This window comes from Scleropages formosus, chromosome 5, assembly GCF_900964775.1.
Source record: "Scleropages formosus chromosome 5, fSclFor1.1, whole genome shotgun sequence".
Taxonomy (NCBI): Eukaryota; Metazoa; Chordata; class Actinopteri; order Osteoglossiformes; family Osteoglossidae; genus Scleropages; species Scleropages formosus.
Window position 1 is genome coordinate 21,407,226 of NC_041810.1, and position 18,370 is coordinate 21,425,595.

The window sequence follows — 18,370 nt, forward strand, 5'->3', positions numbered from 1 at the left end:
CTTGTCCTGATCTTGGAACTCTTTGGTTCAAAGCCATTTGAGCTGAAGAGAACTGTCTCTCACTGTGAGTCAACACATGGTAATTTCACACAATTACCTCTTTTGACCGCTTGCCATACAGACACATGCATTTTAAATCTTTAAAACTTATACGCAAAATGTATTATGATGATGATTTAGAGCGACACAGAGCACATTCAGATCACGCATGTGACTTGACTAAAAGGCAATCAATATGTATGAGGAAAAACATCATTTAACAATTAAGCATGAAGATGGACACTATGCACCCACCAGTATACCCAGTCATTACCAAGCAAGCATGGATGTTTCCACGAGTACTTGTTTTACTGTTAGTCTTTTTAGAAGAAAGAGTACAGAATTTTCCAATGTCCTCACTTTGTTGAGGCATCACCTTAGTTATGCATGATCGCAATGGCAATTAGATGCCCTAAAATTCACAAATCTGTCACATATTCTGTGTAGTCTGGCACAGGAAGGCTCATCGTCTCCAGCGAATGTCTCCGGGTTGCTGGGGAGAAAGAAACGACGAGCAGTTTGTTGGTGCCCCACAGTGAGAAGCGCACAATTATGTCTCTCGGACTCCTTTAGATGCAAAACCTGCTTCGCCTTTCATTTGGGCCATTCGTTGTGATGAGAGCTGAAGGTGCCACAGCATCGTTGGTATGGCGAACTATGTAATTGATGGATTAGCTATTTGAAGCCTCGCTCTTTTTTGTCTGTAATTATGACACAACTTGGCATTTTGAATACACAGAAATGCAAATTCCAGTAGCACAGAGCCTGTCAGTTGAAATTAAATTTCACATCAGCTGGGTTTACAAACCACGTTCTTTGAACCAAACACATTTCAGCAATGCACTGTCAGGCTACAAAGGGGTGATGCCGCGTCCTCGTGAAATACTTAATTCTTAGTGTTTTGGGTAGAATGAATGGAAATGTCACGGAAGTGTATTTAAAGGCATGTCCGCCCTTTCTGTTTCAGGATGTCGCTGGTCCTGACAGCAGCTACCAAAGATGTCACATCTTGTTGAATCTACATGAAAGTGACATGTTTCACCAGAACTTTCCAAAGCCTATTGAACATGCTTTCTCTTGGGAGGCTCTGCTTGTACAGAGGTTTCCTGTAACGTACATGTGAAATGTGGTGATTCCAGCAAGCTGGCGTCTCTATGGGTTCGGTGATGTTCCGTTTGGTGGGTGATGTTGACAGCCTGAGCTCTGCGTGGCTCTTTGGAGTCAACACGGTCTCCCTTCAGTCATGAGTCCCCTCTGTAGCCTTTTTCAATGTTTGCTCTCCACGTTCTAGCTTCAGATCGAGTTTCACATCATATCTGCTTTTGGCCATGGGGGGTGAGAAGTTTATTCATAGTCATAATTAAGCCTTTTCAGAAAAAGATCATGATAGGAATGAATTGTAGTGCATTAACATATTTATTTTAGTAATAATTCTTTATGACCGGAGGATTAAAGTGTGTTGTGTGTTCGTGGGGCGGGGGTGGGGGGGTGCTGGTGTAAGGTGGGTGGAATAATGCACTTATGTCCAACAAAGAGGAGCTTTTAATAAACTTTTTGAGCACGGGGAATAATTTCTGAGCTGGGCTCGTTCAATAACAAGACGACAATTTAGAACCTAAGTCATTATTTATTTCCTTTAATTATTCTTTGTTTATACAGTTAATGACAATGGTTCTCTAGGAGGCACACACAGAAGCCTTTCAAAAAGTGTTTTATTTTTTTTTTTTTTGTCTGCTGTATACTTTAAACATGCACTAATCAGCCACAACATTAAAACCACTGATGGGTGAAGTGAATTACATTGATTCTCATTACAATGTCACCTGGCATAAGGTGGGATATATTAGGCAGCAAGCGAACAGTCAGTTCTTGAATTTCATGTATTGGAAGCAGGAAAAATGGGCAAGTGTAAGGATCTGAGCAACTTTGACAAGGGCCAAGTTGCGATGGCTAGACGACTGGGTCAGAGCATCTCCAAAACGACAGGTCTTGTGGGGTGTTCCCAGTATGCAGTGGTTAGTACCAACCAAAAGTGGTCCAAGGAAGGACAACCGGTGAACTGGCGAGAGGGTCATGAGCATACAAGGCCCATTGATGCACGTGAGGAGCGAAGGCTGGCCTGTCTGGTCTGGTCCCACAAAAGAGCTACTGTAGCACAAATTTCTGAAAACCTTAATGCTGGCCACGATAGAAACGTCTCAGAACACACAGTGCATCAAAGCCTGCTGCGTATGGGGCGGCGTAGCTGCAGACCGAAAAGAGTGTCCATACACTATAGGAAGAAGGCAAGCCGACAGAGGCAGTGTGATGCTCTGGGCAATGTTCTGCTGGGAAACCTTGGGTCCTGGCATTCGTATGGATCTTACTTTGACACGTACCACCTACCTAAAGATTGTTGCAGACCATGTACACCGCTTCGTGGCAACTCTACTCCCCGATGGCAGTGGCCCTGCCACACTGCAAAAATTGTTCAGGAATAGTTTGAGGAACATGGCAAAGAGTTCAAGATGTTCACTTGGCCTCCAGACTCCCCAGATTTGAATGTGATCGAGCATCTGTGGAATGTGCTGGAAAAACAAGTCCGATCCATGGAAGCCCCACTTTGCAATTTACAAGACTTAAAGGAACTGCTGCTGCTAACGTCTTGGGTGCCAGATACCACAGGACACCTTCAGAGGTCTTGTGGAGTCCATGCCTCGAGTGGTCTGGGCTGTTTTGGCGGCACAAGGGGGGACCTACACAGTAATAGGCTGGTGATTTTAATGTTGTGGCTGATTGGTGTATTTTCATAATAATGAATACAATATTGTTTTTTATACAAATTCTGAAAGTATTAAATAATGAAAACAAAGATATGCACCTTATATTGCCATGCACCCGTGTATATTAACATGTATATGACATTTCGACTGCATATTTCATATTTGACATTTACCAAAGTTTATAAGGCATAGTCGGGTCTTGGTTTCTGTTTGCTGTCCATGGTATGCTGAAGGTCAGGTTGTACTCCATGCTCAGTGTTCTGTGCTTTAAATTGGTAAATTCAGACTTCAGAGTTCTTTATTTATTCCAATGTTATTACTCATAGCAGAGCAACTACAAGATAATAGGCAACAATGTAGTGACTACATCCATCAGTCGAAGGGAGCGCTGTGCAGTCGGAAGTCAACTCAGAAAGAAGAACTAAGAACTTGAACTGCTGCACATCTGGTGATTCTTAAGTGACAGCACAGGATAATAATGCAATTCTGCGAAGCCCACCACTCACATGCCTGTCTGGACCCTTCGTTTGAATGGATCCACTGTTAGAAGGACATTCCAGTACATTGAAGACCATACCAAACAGCAACTTTTTTTGGAGAAGGATTTTTAGGGAAAGATATCTAGTATTTTACAAAATAATGCAAGTACTATGGTAGTTAATCTTATCAAATTAAAGACAAAATCCAACAAGTTCCTGCAGCTCCCATGGCAGAAGCTGAAGTGAAATCTTCCCTTGTTGTTTTAGCTAGTTTTTAGGTTATTTTCCATGCGTTTTGTGACCAGAACTCACCTCGCATCCTATTGCATCTGAAACGGACTGCGTGTGCAGGGTGACTCATGGAGTAGCTCATCATACGCTCCTCAGAAAGTTGGGTCGATGGCACTTGCTGCTGTATTCTGTTTTGAATGCACTTCTTGCGTAATGGAACTCAATAGGGCATACCCAAATGCATTTTACCCTGGTTCAAGCACCTTTTCTGCTCTTAAGAGGAACAAAAGTGGCAGTGGGACACGGCACAGATTGGGTTAGGATGGAGCTAGTGAAGGGTGGGGGTTTGAATATCTGCTCCCTGTCTGCAGCACTGTAGGGAGGTTTTGGAAACTGTCACCTCAGAAGGTTTTTGGACCGGAAGGCTTTCTTTGTCCTGCATGAAGGAAGACTGATGGAGTGCCTCTATGCCTTTCAATTCAAAGTTGTCCTGCTTTGTTTGTTCTCACCTCTCAGATCGCATGGACTATGTTGGATACGGTCCTGCAAGTGAGTTAGGGGAAATATGAATTAAAGAGCCCAAAATTCTTTATCCCTTCCAAATTCCTGTAATTTCCAATAGTCTCTTTCTCATCACATAGGTTGACTGGAGGGGGGGAATGAATTACTTTCTTAATCCGGTTCCCTACTACCATATTCCATGTGCTTAATAAAAAAAAAAAAAAATTGGGCTGAAGCCTGGCAATATATTGTCCATTTGACTCCCCTGAATCCTCTGGCGTGTGCTCACATGTGTCCATTCTTTTTCTTCTATCTTTTTTGTAAAGTGTATAACAAGGCAGCCTTTCACTGTAAAACTGTTAACTCCCTTGGTGACGATTGGACATTTTTTGTCAATTTGGTGATCTCTGCCCTCATCTCTCCTGGCAGATTGGCTCAGTTCCAGAAAGAGATGGATGGCGGAGGTCTGTATCTTCAGCCTGAAGAGTTTTATCAATAGGAAAATGGAAATGAAGCCATTTGAGCTCCTTGCCCCAGCCTTTCCACTGAATAAATTGATAACCTCTGGTCCATATACTGTATACTACTGTATGGACCAAACACAGTGGTGTTGCAGGTGGTAAAAGTGATAACCAGCCACTGTTTGACAGATGGTCTCTTCCAGCTGTGAACACCCCCAATGAAATTATTAACTCCACAGCTTCATTCACAGTGTCTCATTTTACTGCTGGCTTGGAAGAGACGGCTTTAATTGGTAAATAACACCCTGCAGGGATATGCTCGCTCACACACACACACACACACACACACACACACACACACACACTTATTCAGCATTACAAATTTCACCGCTTCGCAATAAGGTTATTTTCCACACAAACTGCCAGTTGTGGGAATTTATTTAATGAGGTTTGCCAATTGAGCTTAAAACGACTGCTTCCTTTAATTGATCCATACAAAGCAGGTTATTACTTAAATGGAACAAGGGGTGGAAAATGCTTGCAAACATGGTCAGAGCACAGTGACATCTGCAAAGTTTTGAGCTCCAAAATTAAATCAGTATAAACTGCTTTGTTTAGTGATATAATGTATTGTTTTGGTTTTACAAAATTGAGAACTATATTCCTGCCCACATTTTTTCCTTCCAAAAGCTAACAAATGCTGAAGTGTGCAAGAGAAAAAAATATATAATAAGTCGATTATGGCCTTTGAGTTGTTTGAACTTAGGTTTTTATCCGAAGATATGGTTGTCATAGTGAGAGCCTTCCAAGACTAGCATCCGTTTAAGGTCAAAGATCTAATGGTCCCCAGATCCCACCCTTCACTTGTGTCTTCTGGTCTCCAATGGAATTTGTATTTTCTTTTTTTCCTCTCCTCTCTGGCCTGAAGCGATAGCCAGCCTGTTGGGTAGGGGGTCAATGGCGATGATGCAACTGAGGCTCATTTCCCCCTTTCATGAAAGCAAATTGATGCTGATCAGCTTGCAAGATGAACATGCAGAAAATTTTCGCCAAACGAGCCATGGAGGAGATGGAAAGGGAAGATAATTTGAAAACCCTCCCTAACGAGTCTGAGAATTGCCTGTCAGACTTTAATGGCTCCTCCAAGTGGCGTTCTGTGACCTGTGCGCCTAACACCTCTACGATCCAATAGGTGCTCTGTGACTGGAGTAAACAAATGTCTCCACTGACAATTAAACTTGCACGACTAATGGCTTCATTCAGCCACGTTGACTATTAAACTCCTGCTTAAACATCTCCTATAACGTGGAGCGGGGAAAGAATGTTCTCAGTAGAGGCAATGATTGCTCATTAGAACAAGGCATTATTACCGTGGAGAAGATTAATGGCACCTCCCTCCCCCCCCCGCCGACCTCCATGTCTCGTCTGTAGAAGGAAATCACGTCTTTTTTTGCGCCTCCTGTTGCCATGATGCGAGCTTGATACGTCCTTGCACTGTAACAAGCTTCAGGTGCCATCGCGTGTCTTTTTAGCCGAGGAGACGTGTGGGTCAGGCCTGTGCCTTATCCCTTGTGAAGCCCGGCAGAGGCTGGGACTGCAGCATCGCCGCAGGCTCTCCCAGGCAAAGGCAAACCGCAGAAATGGGACTCACACACACTCCGCTCTGCTGTTGTGACACTTGGCTGAGGCGCCTCTTGTCTCTCTTGTCAAAACACTGCTCGTTTCGATAAACCTTAACAAAAGAGCGTATTTCATGAGCCTAAATAGACATGGGAGGAACGTGGATCTCTGCTGGGATGATAAAACCTTGCCTCCGTCTAGTGAAACCCTTCAGGGTCTGCTTCATTATTTGAGTCGCACCAGTCACTGTGTCCGTATTGTAATTGCTTTCTTTCATTTTTCCTAACTTGAACGTGATTCTCTCCACATCCTTCAGAATGACTCATTAAAGTCACGCCTTTGTGCCTTTTGTCTTGCGTTATTTTACCACACGGCTCTGGACCGATAGCAACCCATGAAATTACCCTTGTGCGCGCTCATGTAAGTCTGTGCATTCGGCAAGTTTATTTATTTATTTTTTTGGTGCCTGGGAAACCACTTGATTAACAGCGATCCTTGTTAAAAGCTTTATCTGCCTACACTAAACTCCCTTCTGACCTGAAACCTGCTCTGTTTAATCAGGCTTTTAAAAGAGCATGCGAGAATGTGTCTACCACTGGTGTAGGACACATGGCTTTGATGGACCCTCCGGGGGTCCTCTTCCGGAGGTTATGCAGGAGGCGTTGAGACGCTAGCTGGCCAACATTGTGTATCTATCCCACTGTTCTCCACACACTTTACCTAATATTTCTGCTCTCTGCTCCCCAGTGAACAGCATTCGGAATATGAGGGAGCCAGACATCCAAGTCGTTGCCACACATTGGGGATGGTTGGAGCTGGATCATATAGCAGCGCCTCTGCCATCAACATAACTCATGGATGTTTTATGCTTAAATCCTGAATAAATGCATGATGAATTGCTGCTGGCTTGAAGTACCTGGTAAAAGTTTATTTGATTGTGCTTTTATGTTTTGGCAGAGCTTTCTTCTTCATACAAGCCTTGTCTTCTTCTCCTGGACTCATATTCCCTCATTTCCTCTGTGTGTTATGTTTCTGTGCTCTGCTACTTTTCTTGTAAAGAAAATGCTTCAAAGGAAATATTTGATAGGGAACTTTGTTTTATGCTGTCAAAACAGTACGATGCCAACTAAACAAGGATGGCTGGAGTTATGTATTTTAAAGCTCCCCACCCGTGGTTACTAATCCTGATGGGGGCTGCTTGGAGAGACAGTTGATTTTAAGTTGCGTGCAGCAAGTTCATTGCTAATAGAGGGACATGTGCCCTTTTCAATGTACTGCTTAAATGTAGCTCGCTGAAGGAGAATCTGGCACATTCTAAAGAACTTTCTAATTAGGGCTTAATTACTTCATTAGAGTAATTAAGAGCAAAAATTCAGCACAACATATGGCTCTCGGGGACCAGGGGCGACTGTCCCTGAGCTACAAAGTGTTTCCTGTGGTTATTTAAGACATCCAACACATCACATAGACTAAAATCTGACTGAGACACATTTTCGGTCTTTCTTCAGTGTCGCAGTTGTTCAGCCGTTCCTCACGTGTCCTCTGCTTTTTTTCTGTTCCTCAGAAATGCATGAAATTCAACACGGAGGCCCCCATCTGGACCTGCAAGCAGCGCATCCTATGTACTCTGAATCAGAGCCTGAAGGACGTGCTCAACTACGGGCTCTTCCAGCCGGCATACAACGGGAGAGCCGGGAAGTTCCTGGACGAGGAAAGGCTGTTGAGGGAGTACCCTCTCCCATCCATCTCTCCTGTGCCATACCTGGAGGTAAGACCACCCTTCTCTTGGAACAGGGGGCTCGTCCTTTCGGAATGAGCGTACTGAAAACGGCCATTATGGATCTAAGATGAATATATGGTAGGATGGTGATTTTGGGTTTTTAGGAAGCACCACTTTCAATTAGACTGCATGGCATTTGATGAAATGCATGGGGTGCCCTTGAATGGATAACTATACTAAAAAGGGGAAATCTATCTGAAAAAGAAAAAATTGGCTGAGATCCGACAGTGTGCTGGTTGAAATTTGGCAAAGGAGGAAGAGTCCTTCAACTTTTGCATGTTGCACATTGCTTCTCATTGTACCTCTAGGGGTGAGGAATGAGATTCTGCAATGGCACTCCTACAGAGTGGGGGGAGGGTGGGCATGCACACTGTCCTACAGTTTTGTTGTCATTTTTTGGGGAAAGAAATTCACAAGGATAACAAAGCTTTACACATAGTCATTAAAGGATGCCGCAATGAGTTAAAGTGCATATTTTTAGAAAAAAAGTTCACAAACGTTTCCTTTCATCAGCGTTCATACATCTTTGACTTTCATGGGAGTAATAAATTCTTTACTTCTCACAATGATAACGAAGGAAATGTGTGTGAGTTGGTGTGAAAGTGAGACAGAGAATTTATAGCAAGTCTGCGCCCATATCATTCTGTCCCTGAGCACCAGTCACCCTGTGTACTGTATGAAAACTTGATAAATTTATTTGTCACCTGTTCCCACCCTTCTCAGAAGGGGATAGAATTATAGATTCTATTCCAATAGTCATCTGTGTCATTCGCCTTTGAAAAGAATTGCCAATTATCTTTTCCCTCTTGCACCTGGCTAATTTCGAAAAGCTCATTATTTTCTCTACCTGATTTATTGCAGACTTCATAATGCCAGCCCTAGAGAATATGGTGTGCTAGTCACACTGTGTGACCAGTACCACGTTCGAGTACTTTAATGAAACAAACTGTTTCAATTCGCTCTCTGCACTGGGACTTTGACTTATCACACGCAACTGTACTGAAATATACACACTCAAAGAGGCCCAGCAATAATGTCCTCAAGCAGTGGGTAGTGCAGTAGAGTTGGAGTTGTCTGTACAAGGTGTGTTGCTTTTCACCCTGCCTCGCTTCTTCGTTGCTCTGCTCAATGTGATTTTGTGTGATCTCAGTGTGATTTACTGTGTAAAACCTGCAGGGCCGTACTCTCGTGTCGGACCCCATCACAACATGCGTGTGCTCATCCACCTATAGATCCGATCGCTTTGCTGAACAGGCTCCTGTGCACTTGAACTTGCTCAAATCCACGCTCACTATTTCCAAGCTCTTCCGCTCTTGGTTTAACTGTCTGATTTTGAAATAAACGAAAGTCATTCCCAGAATCCAGGGACAGCTATGGCTCTGTGCAATGTTGTATGACTACATCATGCTTCTCAGTTAGCTTCGGAAACAGTTCTTGAGAATGGCCATGAATTGTGCTCTAAGTTGGCATCCTTTTCCTTTTTTCACAGTTCCGATATAAAAGACGCGTGTACGCACAGACCCACCTGGATGACAAGCAACTAGCTAAGCTCCACACTAAGGTAGGAAAATGGTCATTGTAAAACCTTTGACATGCTCATGCTTTGTCCTTGAGCTTGAAGTGGAGCCGTGGATGAGGGATCTTGGTGGACAAGTGAGGTTAGAATGTCACAAGGCAGCAGCACGTTGTTGCCAAGTTGCCATCGAGATGTCCATCACGGGGCTCTCAGCATGATGGGCTCCGGTCTCCTGTTATTCCACATGACAGAATTAGTCACATCTAACTTGTCACTCAGAGCTCCATGGACCTTTGTCTGTCTCCCTTCTCCCAACACATCCATCTCTTCCTATTGCTCTTCTCTCAGGGATTTCTAATGCTTCTGTCCATAACACAGCAGTTCCGCTTCAACGGGTTTGCTTATTCCATCTAGCACTTGTTTTCTGCAGAAGGAAAGAAACTGCCAGAGTTTGTCTGTGTTAAAGAGATCTGGACTCTGGTAGCGATTGTGCTTTACCGGAACTCTAGCCATACTGATGAATATTTATGAGCAGTGAGGCCTTATCAATTGTGAGTGATTGCATGCAAAGTTTGTTGGCATCATCGATTGATTATAAGAGTCAAAAAAGTAATGCCCTTTGTGAATATGCAGGTGCTGGCATATCCTAACATATCTAGATAAGCTCAGTAATTAGAAGTCATGCCTGTTAATACCATGCATGCAAATTCAGTATGTGACCAGTATTTAGTGATGGGAAATGCAGCACTCTTTCAGTCAGTTTAGAGCGGACACTTTAGAGATCTCACTTTCCCTTTGACATGTTCTAAAATTCAAGATTTGCGAGACAATGATATTTGAGAAATTAGTCTGAAGCACAGTTAAAATTATGTTCATTTCAAAAAATGTTCTAAAAGACATTATTGACAAGGTCTTAATGAAAGTGTCCATCATTTTGAAACATGGAGAGGATATCAATAAACAATAAATCACACGATTATAGGGAAAATGCTGCACTTTCTGCATGTTAATCCACTTTGACTGCTGCCTTCTCTTGGAGATGCTGGCTGAAGTGTGTTGAAGGACAGGTCCTTGTTCCTGGTATTCTGTAATTCCTGCTCTTCATGGATGGACGTGTGGATTCCTTACAGAGTTATGGCAGTGAGGACATGAAGACCAAACTTTATTTGATGCAGGGTGTCTGGCAGTATCTGCTTACAGCGGTGTGTTTTGCACTGTGCCTTGGTTGCAATCACAGAAGGTCTTGCCGTGACTAGTTTCCATGGATGGACATGCTGGTCATGGCGAGTGAATGAATGTAATGTCCCTGGGAAGACACAGCGAACATTTTAGTAACCTAGTGTGGTGTCTATCCCTTATTAACATAATCTATCAGCAGTGTGTAAAATAGCACATATGCACAATGCCATAGCTATAGAATATGACTAACTGGTACTTTTCTCAACTGACTACTTGGCGCAAGGCTCTTTTGAAGCCGTTGAGACTGTGGTTCAGTTTCTCACTGAATTTGACACCACATTTAGAGCTATGCACAACATGTCATTTGTAATTCTGGTTGAGCTGGATGGGGTAGACAGCGCCAGCGTGTGTTGACCACTCTTAATTCGAATTGGTCTCTGCAAGTAACTGAGGACAAGGACACTGTATGGTGTCTGTGGGGAAGAGTAACCCTGGTAAAGCAACTATTTTACCTTGTATGTTCTCCAGCGACTCCTGCAGGACACTGAACCAGGAGGGGTTATACATGAGGAAATCATCTGCGCTGATTTGTTTTACATTTACATGTATTCATTTAGGAGATGCTTTTCTCCAAAGCAGCATCCATCTCATAGAAAATACATGTTCATTACATTAGCAGAAAGAGACGCTTAGATGCAGATGTGTGATTTTTAAGTGCAGTTTTCTTTCCACCATATGAACCAATGTTCATCACACGAGTAGCTATATAAAACTATCAGAATATCGACAAGTCCAAATAATTTTTTAAAATTTTATTTAAAGATACGTATAAATATGTATGTTACAGTACAGCATTGGCTGCATAAAGGATCGATCCGGCATGATCTTAATCTTGTTTTTAGGAAAAGCACCATATTTAACCGAGCAGCATCTGAAACTGCACAACTGCATCTGACACAAATTATACAAATTATAAATCTGGATGTCAGTTAATTCGATACTCACAAAACTGTTCTTAAAATTACACGGTTGGTATCTCTTCAGACATGTGGATGAAATACCATCAGCACGACAAGGTAGGCAACGTTTTTACTTTTCACAAGGTTTTTACTCTGAAAAGCAATGGTCTCGTTAGCCATCGTAGAACATTAGTCATCATTATTCCCTGTCTCGGCAACCAAGTTCCTGGTGTTTTTGTGGTTCAGAACAGGTGTGCCATCTCTTTATAAACTGTAATGATGAGCTTCCTTTAGTTGGTAACAACACAATTCGTCCTGCACCTGCTCTCCCACTTTTAATACAAAAGCATGTAGAGAAACGTGTGACATAATGCGCCACCAGTATTGTGCTATTTGGCCATTTTGAGCTGCTGCTTGCAGTATTTCTCTGCTTCTACTGGTCTCTCAGAGGTGTGGCTTCATTAGAAGGGAAACGGAACATATGTTAAAAGCATCACTCAGTCAAATTCTGTCCCTATAATAAACATTAACGTTGAGCCATAGAGCCTCTTATTTCCCGAGCGGTCCGAAAGGTGGGGACGATGATGATCAGAAGCCTACCCCCCCCCCCCCCCCCCACTCCGATTGGGGCCATGTCCTGGTAATTTCACCCTGCTCATCTCACCGTGCAAAGTTAATGAACAACGAGTGGAAATGGCGAATGGGCTGTTTCTGCCTTTATCTGCAGCGCACCAATAACCCATGGCAATAAGTTATGAATCAATGGAATTTACACTCTAATGATTATTGTTTCACGGCTTAATGGAGATGGCGGTGCGCGCTTCTCTTCTGTGGAGTTGAGTGGAATGGAGTGTGAAGAGTGCCAAGACAACAGCACCGCACATTGCGAAACGCGTCGCCGCACTCCGAGCCCAGGTGACCTTTTTGGGTGCAGTCACTGCACGGGGCACGAGTGTAAATGTTGGGCTCGAATCCTTCAGACCTGTGTACCTGTCGCCGCCGCGCTAGCGAGCAGAGCTGGGAAACAGGCAAGAGTTTGTCCTTCAATCATGCTTTCCACGATGCAGCTGCCGGTGCCCGTGTGTGTGAGAGCCGGACGTGCGCTCGCATCCCGCAGCGCTTTACAGCATGTGCTCTCTGCCGTCATCCTGGGCCACGGGTTTTGTTTCCTTTGCAAGAGATTGCACACGAAGATGCTGTTGAGAGACGTGGGTACGTGTGCGCACATGCATATACAATGTGCAGGGAGTGCTCTAGCTGAATGCAGGCGAGAAGAATACTGAAACACTCAGGCTGTGCTCCTCGAGCAACAGAGAGTGAACGCCATGAAAAAGTGAGTATGCGAGCAGGGGGAGAGTGAGAGCGAGAGCGAGTGAGAGGATGGGGCGTGTGGAATTTGCTGTCGGAGCTGCATTCATGATGCCCCCGCCCTCGTGCCGCCCTTGCGCCCACACCACCCTCCCGCCATGGCTGTGCTGTGCTGTATTCTCCAGCTGTTCCCTGTCATTAGGTGGGGAATACCACCTGAGGCCAACCTCCCTCCTCTGTGCAGAGGCAGCTGAACCCAGCCCATTGGCTGAGTGACAGCCCCGCCCCCCTCCCCCATGAAGCGTCGGCCAGCTGAGCGGAATCCCTGTGCCGTCTCACTGTGGTGCACCAAGCGGTACATGGAATAGGCTGCCGCTGCTGCTATCCGTCTGCCCGCCCTGCCTTTGGAGCACCGGCAGACTCCAGCCCCCCCTTCCCAGCTACCAGGGTGCACTGGCACTCGCTCTCTAACTCTTCCTGTGCCGCGCTCTGTGTCTGAGTCCCGCAAAATCGTCCCGCTGTCTGACTCAACGGGGAAGGGAAGGGGGTGGCGGTCAGGAGCAGGGAACCCCCCGGATTGCTTCTCGCCCCGAGCCTGATGGTCCGACATGGGCTCCTCTCTGGGGAGGAGGGAATCCCTGGACAAGCGAGACAGGAAGGTGCTGAAGAAAAGGAGGTCCAGAATCAATAGTAAGGTATCCCACGCTTTCCATTCGCTTGCTCTCTCTGTGATTGAGGTTCTTTTCTGTAGAAGGGGAATCGCTGCTGCACGTTCTGCGGAGGGACCCCGCTGTGCTCGTGTGTTCAGGGACAATCGCTGCATTTCTCCAGGACACCATGGCAAGTAGTAGTAGCTTTACATCGTTTACGTTGGTCTAGGAAGGTGGTTTGTTGTACCTCTTCCTGGGACATGTTCACTCTGACAAGGCTGCTTACCAAAACTTTATACATATGTTTAACGTCAGTATTTACTGGGCAGCGGGTGGCGCAGTGGTTACAGGGGCTGCCTTGCTTCTGAAGAACGAAGACTCAAATCCCACCTCCTGCTGTGGAACCCTCGATGAAGGTATTTACCCTAAAATTGCCCCAGGATGTAAATCACTGTAAGTTGCTTTGGGAGAAAAGCATCAGTTAAAGTAACTGAATAAATGACTGAACTGATTCCTTTCAAAAAAGGTGTGGTTTGCGAGACACGTTGTTGCATGATTTTTTTTGAAAAATTTAACCTCTTTAGCTGCCTTAAGTCAGTTTGGAGCTGCTGAGTTAAGACTTGGTGCAGAACCCAATATCTTTGTGTGTGTGTGTGTCTGTTTCTGGGCTCTGTGGACTTAGTTCTGCTTGGCCGATGCCTTTCTGACTCATCGCTGACTTCTCTCCTCACTAGCGGGGAGCATAGTGTGACAGTGCACTTGTGTGTGTGCGCGATCCCAGTGTTATATCTGACGGTCATTAACGGTTGTGGCGGTGGTTTAGTCCACCATCCACATTCACTGTGATAAAGCAGTGTTTCATAAGCTTTTGAGGAATATTAATTTAAAAAAAAAAAAAGAAACGCTGCTGACAATGTGACCCTGGGCTCATCTGCATGTGACAGAACTCCAGTGTGAAGACAATAATAGGTTTAGGTCTTTTGCAATGCAGTCTGTCCCGATTGGGAATTAATTCCTATGTTTATTTCCCGCTGCGCCTCTGGTCTTAGAGCTGGAGCTCACAGAATGGTCCGGAAGGGTGATGTAGACGACACAAGAGACATCCCCATCTACGATGTAAAAATAATGACGATAATCAAACAATAAAGAATTGAGTAGCTTTTCTCTGAGGACCATGAACAGCTATTAGCAGGTGTAGCTCTAATAACAGCCTTTTCCACACTGCACTGTGTGTGACGGAAAGGCCTCCCTCATCAGCGGCCGCTCTGTGTACCGCTCATACTGAGAAACGTTGGCCGGTGTCAAATGCACACTGAACAGGGTTAGAAGTCGCAGTCCTCGGAGGATTTGGTCATTTGTGCAGGGTTTGAAGAGAAGCTCGGCTCTCCCGCCTCTTTGGTGCTATTGAATCGCATTAGCGGCCGATTGTGACGGCGCGACACCGGTCAGCGGAGATTAAGGCACACGGCCTATTAAAGTAGTTCTTTGGTGTGTTTCCAGCACCTGCTGCCAGTTCAGAGCACTGCTGACACGTGTAAGATTGGAGGGGTCACACGCATTACTCCCCCCGACTGTGTGGTGTTGCCCCGGTGCCGGGATTGCCCCGACTTTGCTCAGTCCCCACCTCCAGCGCACAACAGTCTCTGATTCAGCTCTTTCTCTCCACAGCCTCCAGCTGATGAAATTCCACATTCCAGTCATTCAATAGCCAGCAGCCCCCTGTTTGCACCCCCCTGCGAAAGCAGCGTCGGCCTCGTTGTGCCGCAGCCTTGAGCCACAGCACAATTCTACTCTCGCCGTCGTTGCCGACGTTTCTGCACTTTTTATCGGGTCTGTGGCGGTCAGTGGTTTCCCAGTGTTCCCAGCTGCGGAAACCGCTTCTCTTGTCGCTGTCCTCCACTTTCGCCCATTGGCAACGTAGTTAGACTGGGGAGCACAGGTGGCTTTCTCTTGGATTTGTATCTGCGTGCAGGGGGGATTGAGCAGTACGTGGAATGCAGCTGTGGGGCGAGAGCCGAACACACCGCACCGGGCGCAATACAGTGACACCCGCGCTTAAAGTCACAGCCTTCTCCTCCGAGTTCGCTCTCAATTCGTCACGGCCGAGCGCCCGGGCAACCCTTTCGGGAAGCCAACTTCTTACAGTGGTTAGGATCTTGACCTGTAGAAAAGGTCATCTGGCCTGATCGCGTAGGAGATGAAATATGAGACTCTGCTTTGCGACGGAGTAGCGGACAAGCATGGGAGCACCTGTGAACCTCCCCGCTGCTCTTCACACACAGATCATCATTCTGACACGGAGCCATTGTGTATTTTTGTGCATGTTGCTTGATGAGCCAAGGTGGGCAATACGTGACTGAGATGAACGGAGACCCTGCTGCGATTGTAGGAGCTGGCAGTCGATGTGCGAAATAGAAGCGAAGCCGCTGTTCCCTGGGCTAATAATTGTTGTAATGAAGACGGCACCGAGAGGCACTCGATTAACAGGATGAGCTACGAGGAGTAGCTCTGCCATTATGTGTTCCTGTGTGGGTGTACGCTGTTACGACCCCTAGGTGCGGGAGGCCGACCTCATCAGAAGCGACCTCGCCAGCCCGTCCAATGTGCGTTCCCGCCATGCCTCAGAGCGTCACGACCCATGCCAGAGGGCATGAACAAGCCACAGGTTGGGCCTGTGGGTCGCAGGTGGACGCGTGAACATTGGAAAACATCTTCAGTGCCGCACGGCAGCTGCCCTTGGTGACCCGGCTGTGAGCCATGTGGGAGCAAATGAGAACCGCTTCCTTCGTCGTCCTCCTTAATCCTGCGAGGTCTGCGTAAAATAACACAAAGCCCCTGCGAAGGCGGCGCTTCTGAGAGATAGCACTTCGTACGTTTTCTTTTTCTTCTCTGTCGCCGGAATTCAAGGTCTGAGCAGTCCAGTTGGAAGCGCAGTTTAGAGCTGGGTTTGATGCGCACCAGTGCAGTCTTGATGGATGTTCTGAAAGGCAAATATTTTACTGAAACACAGAATGAAGGGTTTTTTTTTCTTTTTTTTTTTTTTTTTAAAGCTTCACGTCTGTTGTCAGTTGGACACACAAAACACATTTATGCTTTCGGTACTACTTCAGTGGGTCACCATGGCAACAGGAATCATCTTTGGCTAATTTGTGGTCATGAAACAGAAGCAGGTTGTGGTTTTTATGCAAGCGTTAATCGATCCCTCACGTTAGATTCCCATCGAGCTCCGTGCGCCCCCCACCCGACTGTAGCCGAAAATGAACAGCTCACTGTACAGCAAGCATCGATCCGCCGACTTCTCATATCATTCTTTAAATTTGTATCTCATTTCCTCCTCATTTTCCCTGCTACAATCGCCTGAGGGAGCTGTGTTACACAACATGACTTTCCTTGCTTTTCAAGGCCCAGGGCTTCTTTTTGGTCATTTTGGTTTTTTTTTTTTTTTTTTTGGGTCATTTGCCAGCCTTAACATTATGCCTTGTTTTCCGGTGTGTCACATGTCAGATGTTCTCATGCTCTGAGGTCCCTACTCTGGCAAAGGTGTAAGAAATACACAGAAAACTGAATCCCTAGCATTCAAGGACAGCACTCGGCTTTCCGCGATGTGCCGGAGCTCAGTAGTCTGGCGGCTGTTTGAGTTGTACTAAATTTATTTTAATCGTAATAAGCATTCAGACTTCACTTCCCATGTGTTCAAGGCCACAGCGTCCTAGAAGAATTTAAACAATCCACATCTGAGCTAAAGGTTAATTGGTTTGTTCCATTGAATTCCTTTTTTATTGTATTTATTTATTTATTTATTTATTTTAATAGAAAGAAATTGTATTTATTTAAATATTAATGCGTTTTTAAAGTGAGGGGTGCGGTGGCGCAGTGGGTTGGACCGCAGTTCTGCTCTCCGGTGGGTCTGGGGTTCAAGTCCCGCTGGGGGTGCCTTGCGGCGGACTGGCGTCCCGTCCTGGGTGTGTCCCCTTCCCCCTCTGGCCTTACGCCCTGTGTTGCCGGGTAGGCTCCGGTTCCCCGTGACCCCGTAAGGGACAAGCGGTTCTGAAAATGTGTGTGTGTGTGTGTGTGTGTGCGTTTTTAAAGTTCCATACATTTTAACTCATTGTTTTCCGTACCAGCCAACGTACAACGGTCTTTCTAAATGCTGGGTTGTGATCAAACACCTGGATCCAATTTTTGCCCATAAAATATGCCATAAAATTCAGATGAAGGCCTTCCTATCGATTTTGTATGTTTCTTGGTAAACGCAAGGCTCGGGTGATATGCCAACATGCGTTGCTGTTGCCAGGTTCTGGAAGACAGTGGAGTTCACTCAAATGTGCCATTTTAAACACGAGAATATGAAAGGAGCCACGTGGAGAAAATGATTGTGCGTGTACAGTGAGAGCGTCGTTACTTCAGTGCACCCTTATTAATCTCCAAGGTCTTGTGGAAAGTTCAGGTGACTGTGCTGCTAGAACTTGCTCATGTGGAACGTGCGCTCATACTACGGCCAGAGAGCATTCTTTGCTCATTTAGGAAACCATTAACTTTCCGTCGGCACAAAAGGTCTTTTTCTTCTTCACATAACAGGCAAGTGATGGATTCTGTCCTCCCGTTTAAAAAATAATGGCGATTTTATGACGGTGCTATTTGCTCTTCCTTTCAGGATTCGCAGCAGTGAATTGGATCACATATCTTTGAGTTATTAATATTATCCTTAGTCCCCGTGTGGCTGATCTTTTTGTTTCACTCTACTTGTGTCCCCACACACCTAAATGGCGGAGCTGAACTTGATTGGATTAATGCCTGCTAATGTACAGAAAAAATGTGATTGATGGAAAGTGCTTCACCTGCTACCTGCAGGAAATGCACAATACCTACACATCCATCAGTTCTC

General features: G+C 45.5%; 1 protein-coding gene across 2 annotated transcripts in view; it reads left to right on the forward strand.

Annotated features, from left to right (window-relative positions):
* The window catches only part of LOC108921134 (SH3 and multiple ankyrin repeat domains protein 3-like), a 191,613-nt gene that overhangs the window by 52,299 nt on the left and 120,944 nt on the right, over window positions 1-18,370 (forward strand). For both annotated transcript variants that reach the window (XM_029251632.1, XM_029251633.1), the window contains exons 3-4: window positions 7,658-7,861; window positions 9,363-9,434. In XM_029251632.1, the coding sequence (XP_029107465.1) occupies window positions 7,658-7,861; window positions 9,363-9,434 (276 nt within the window). The remainder of the gene's footprint in view (window positions 1-7,657; window positions 7,862-9,362; window positions 9,435-18,370) is intronic.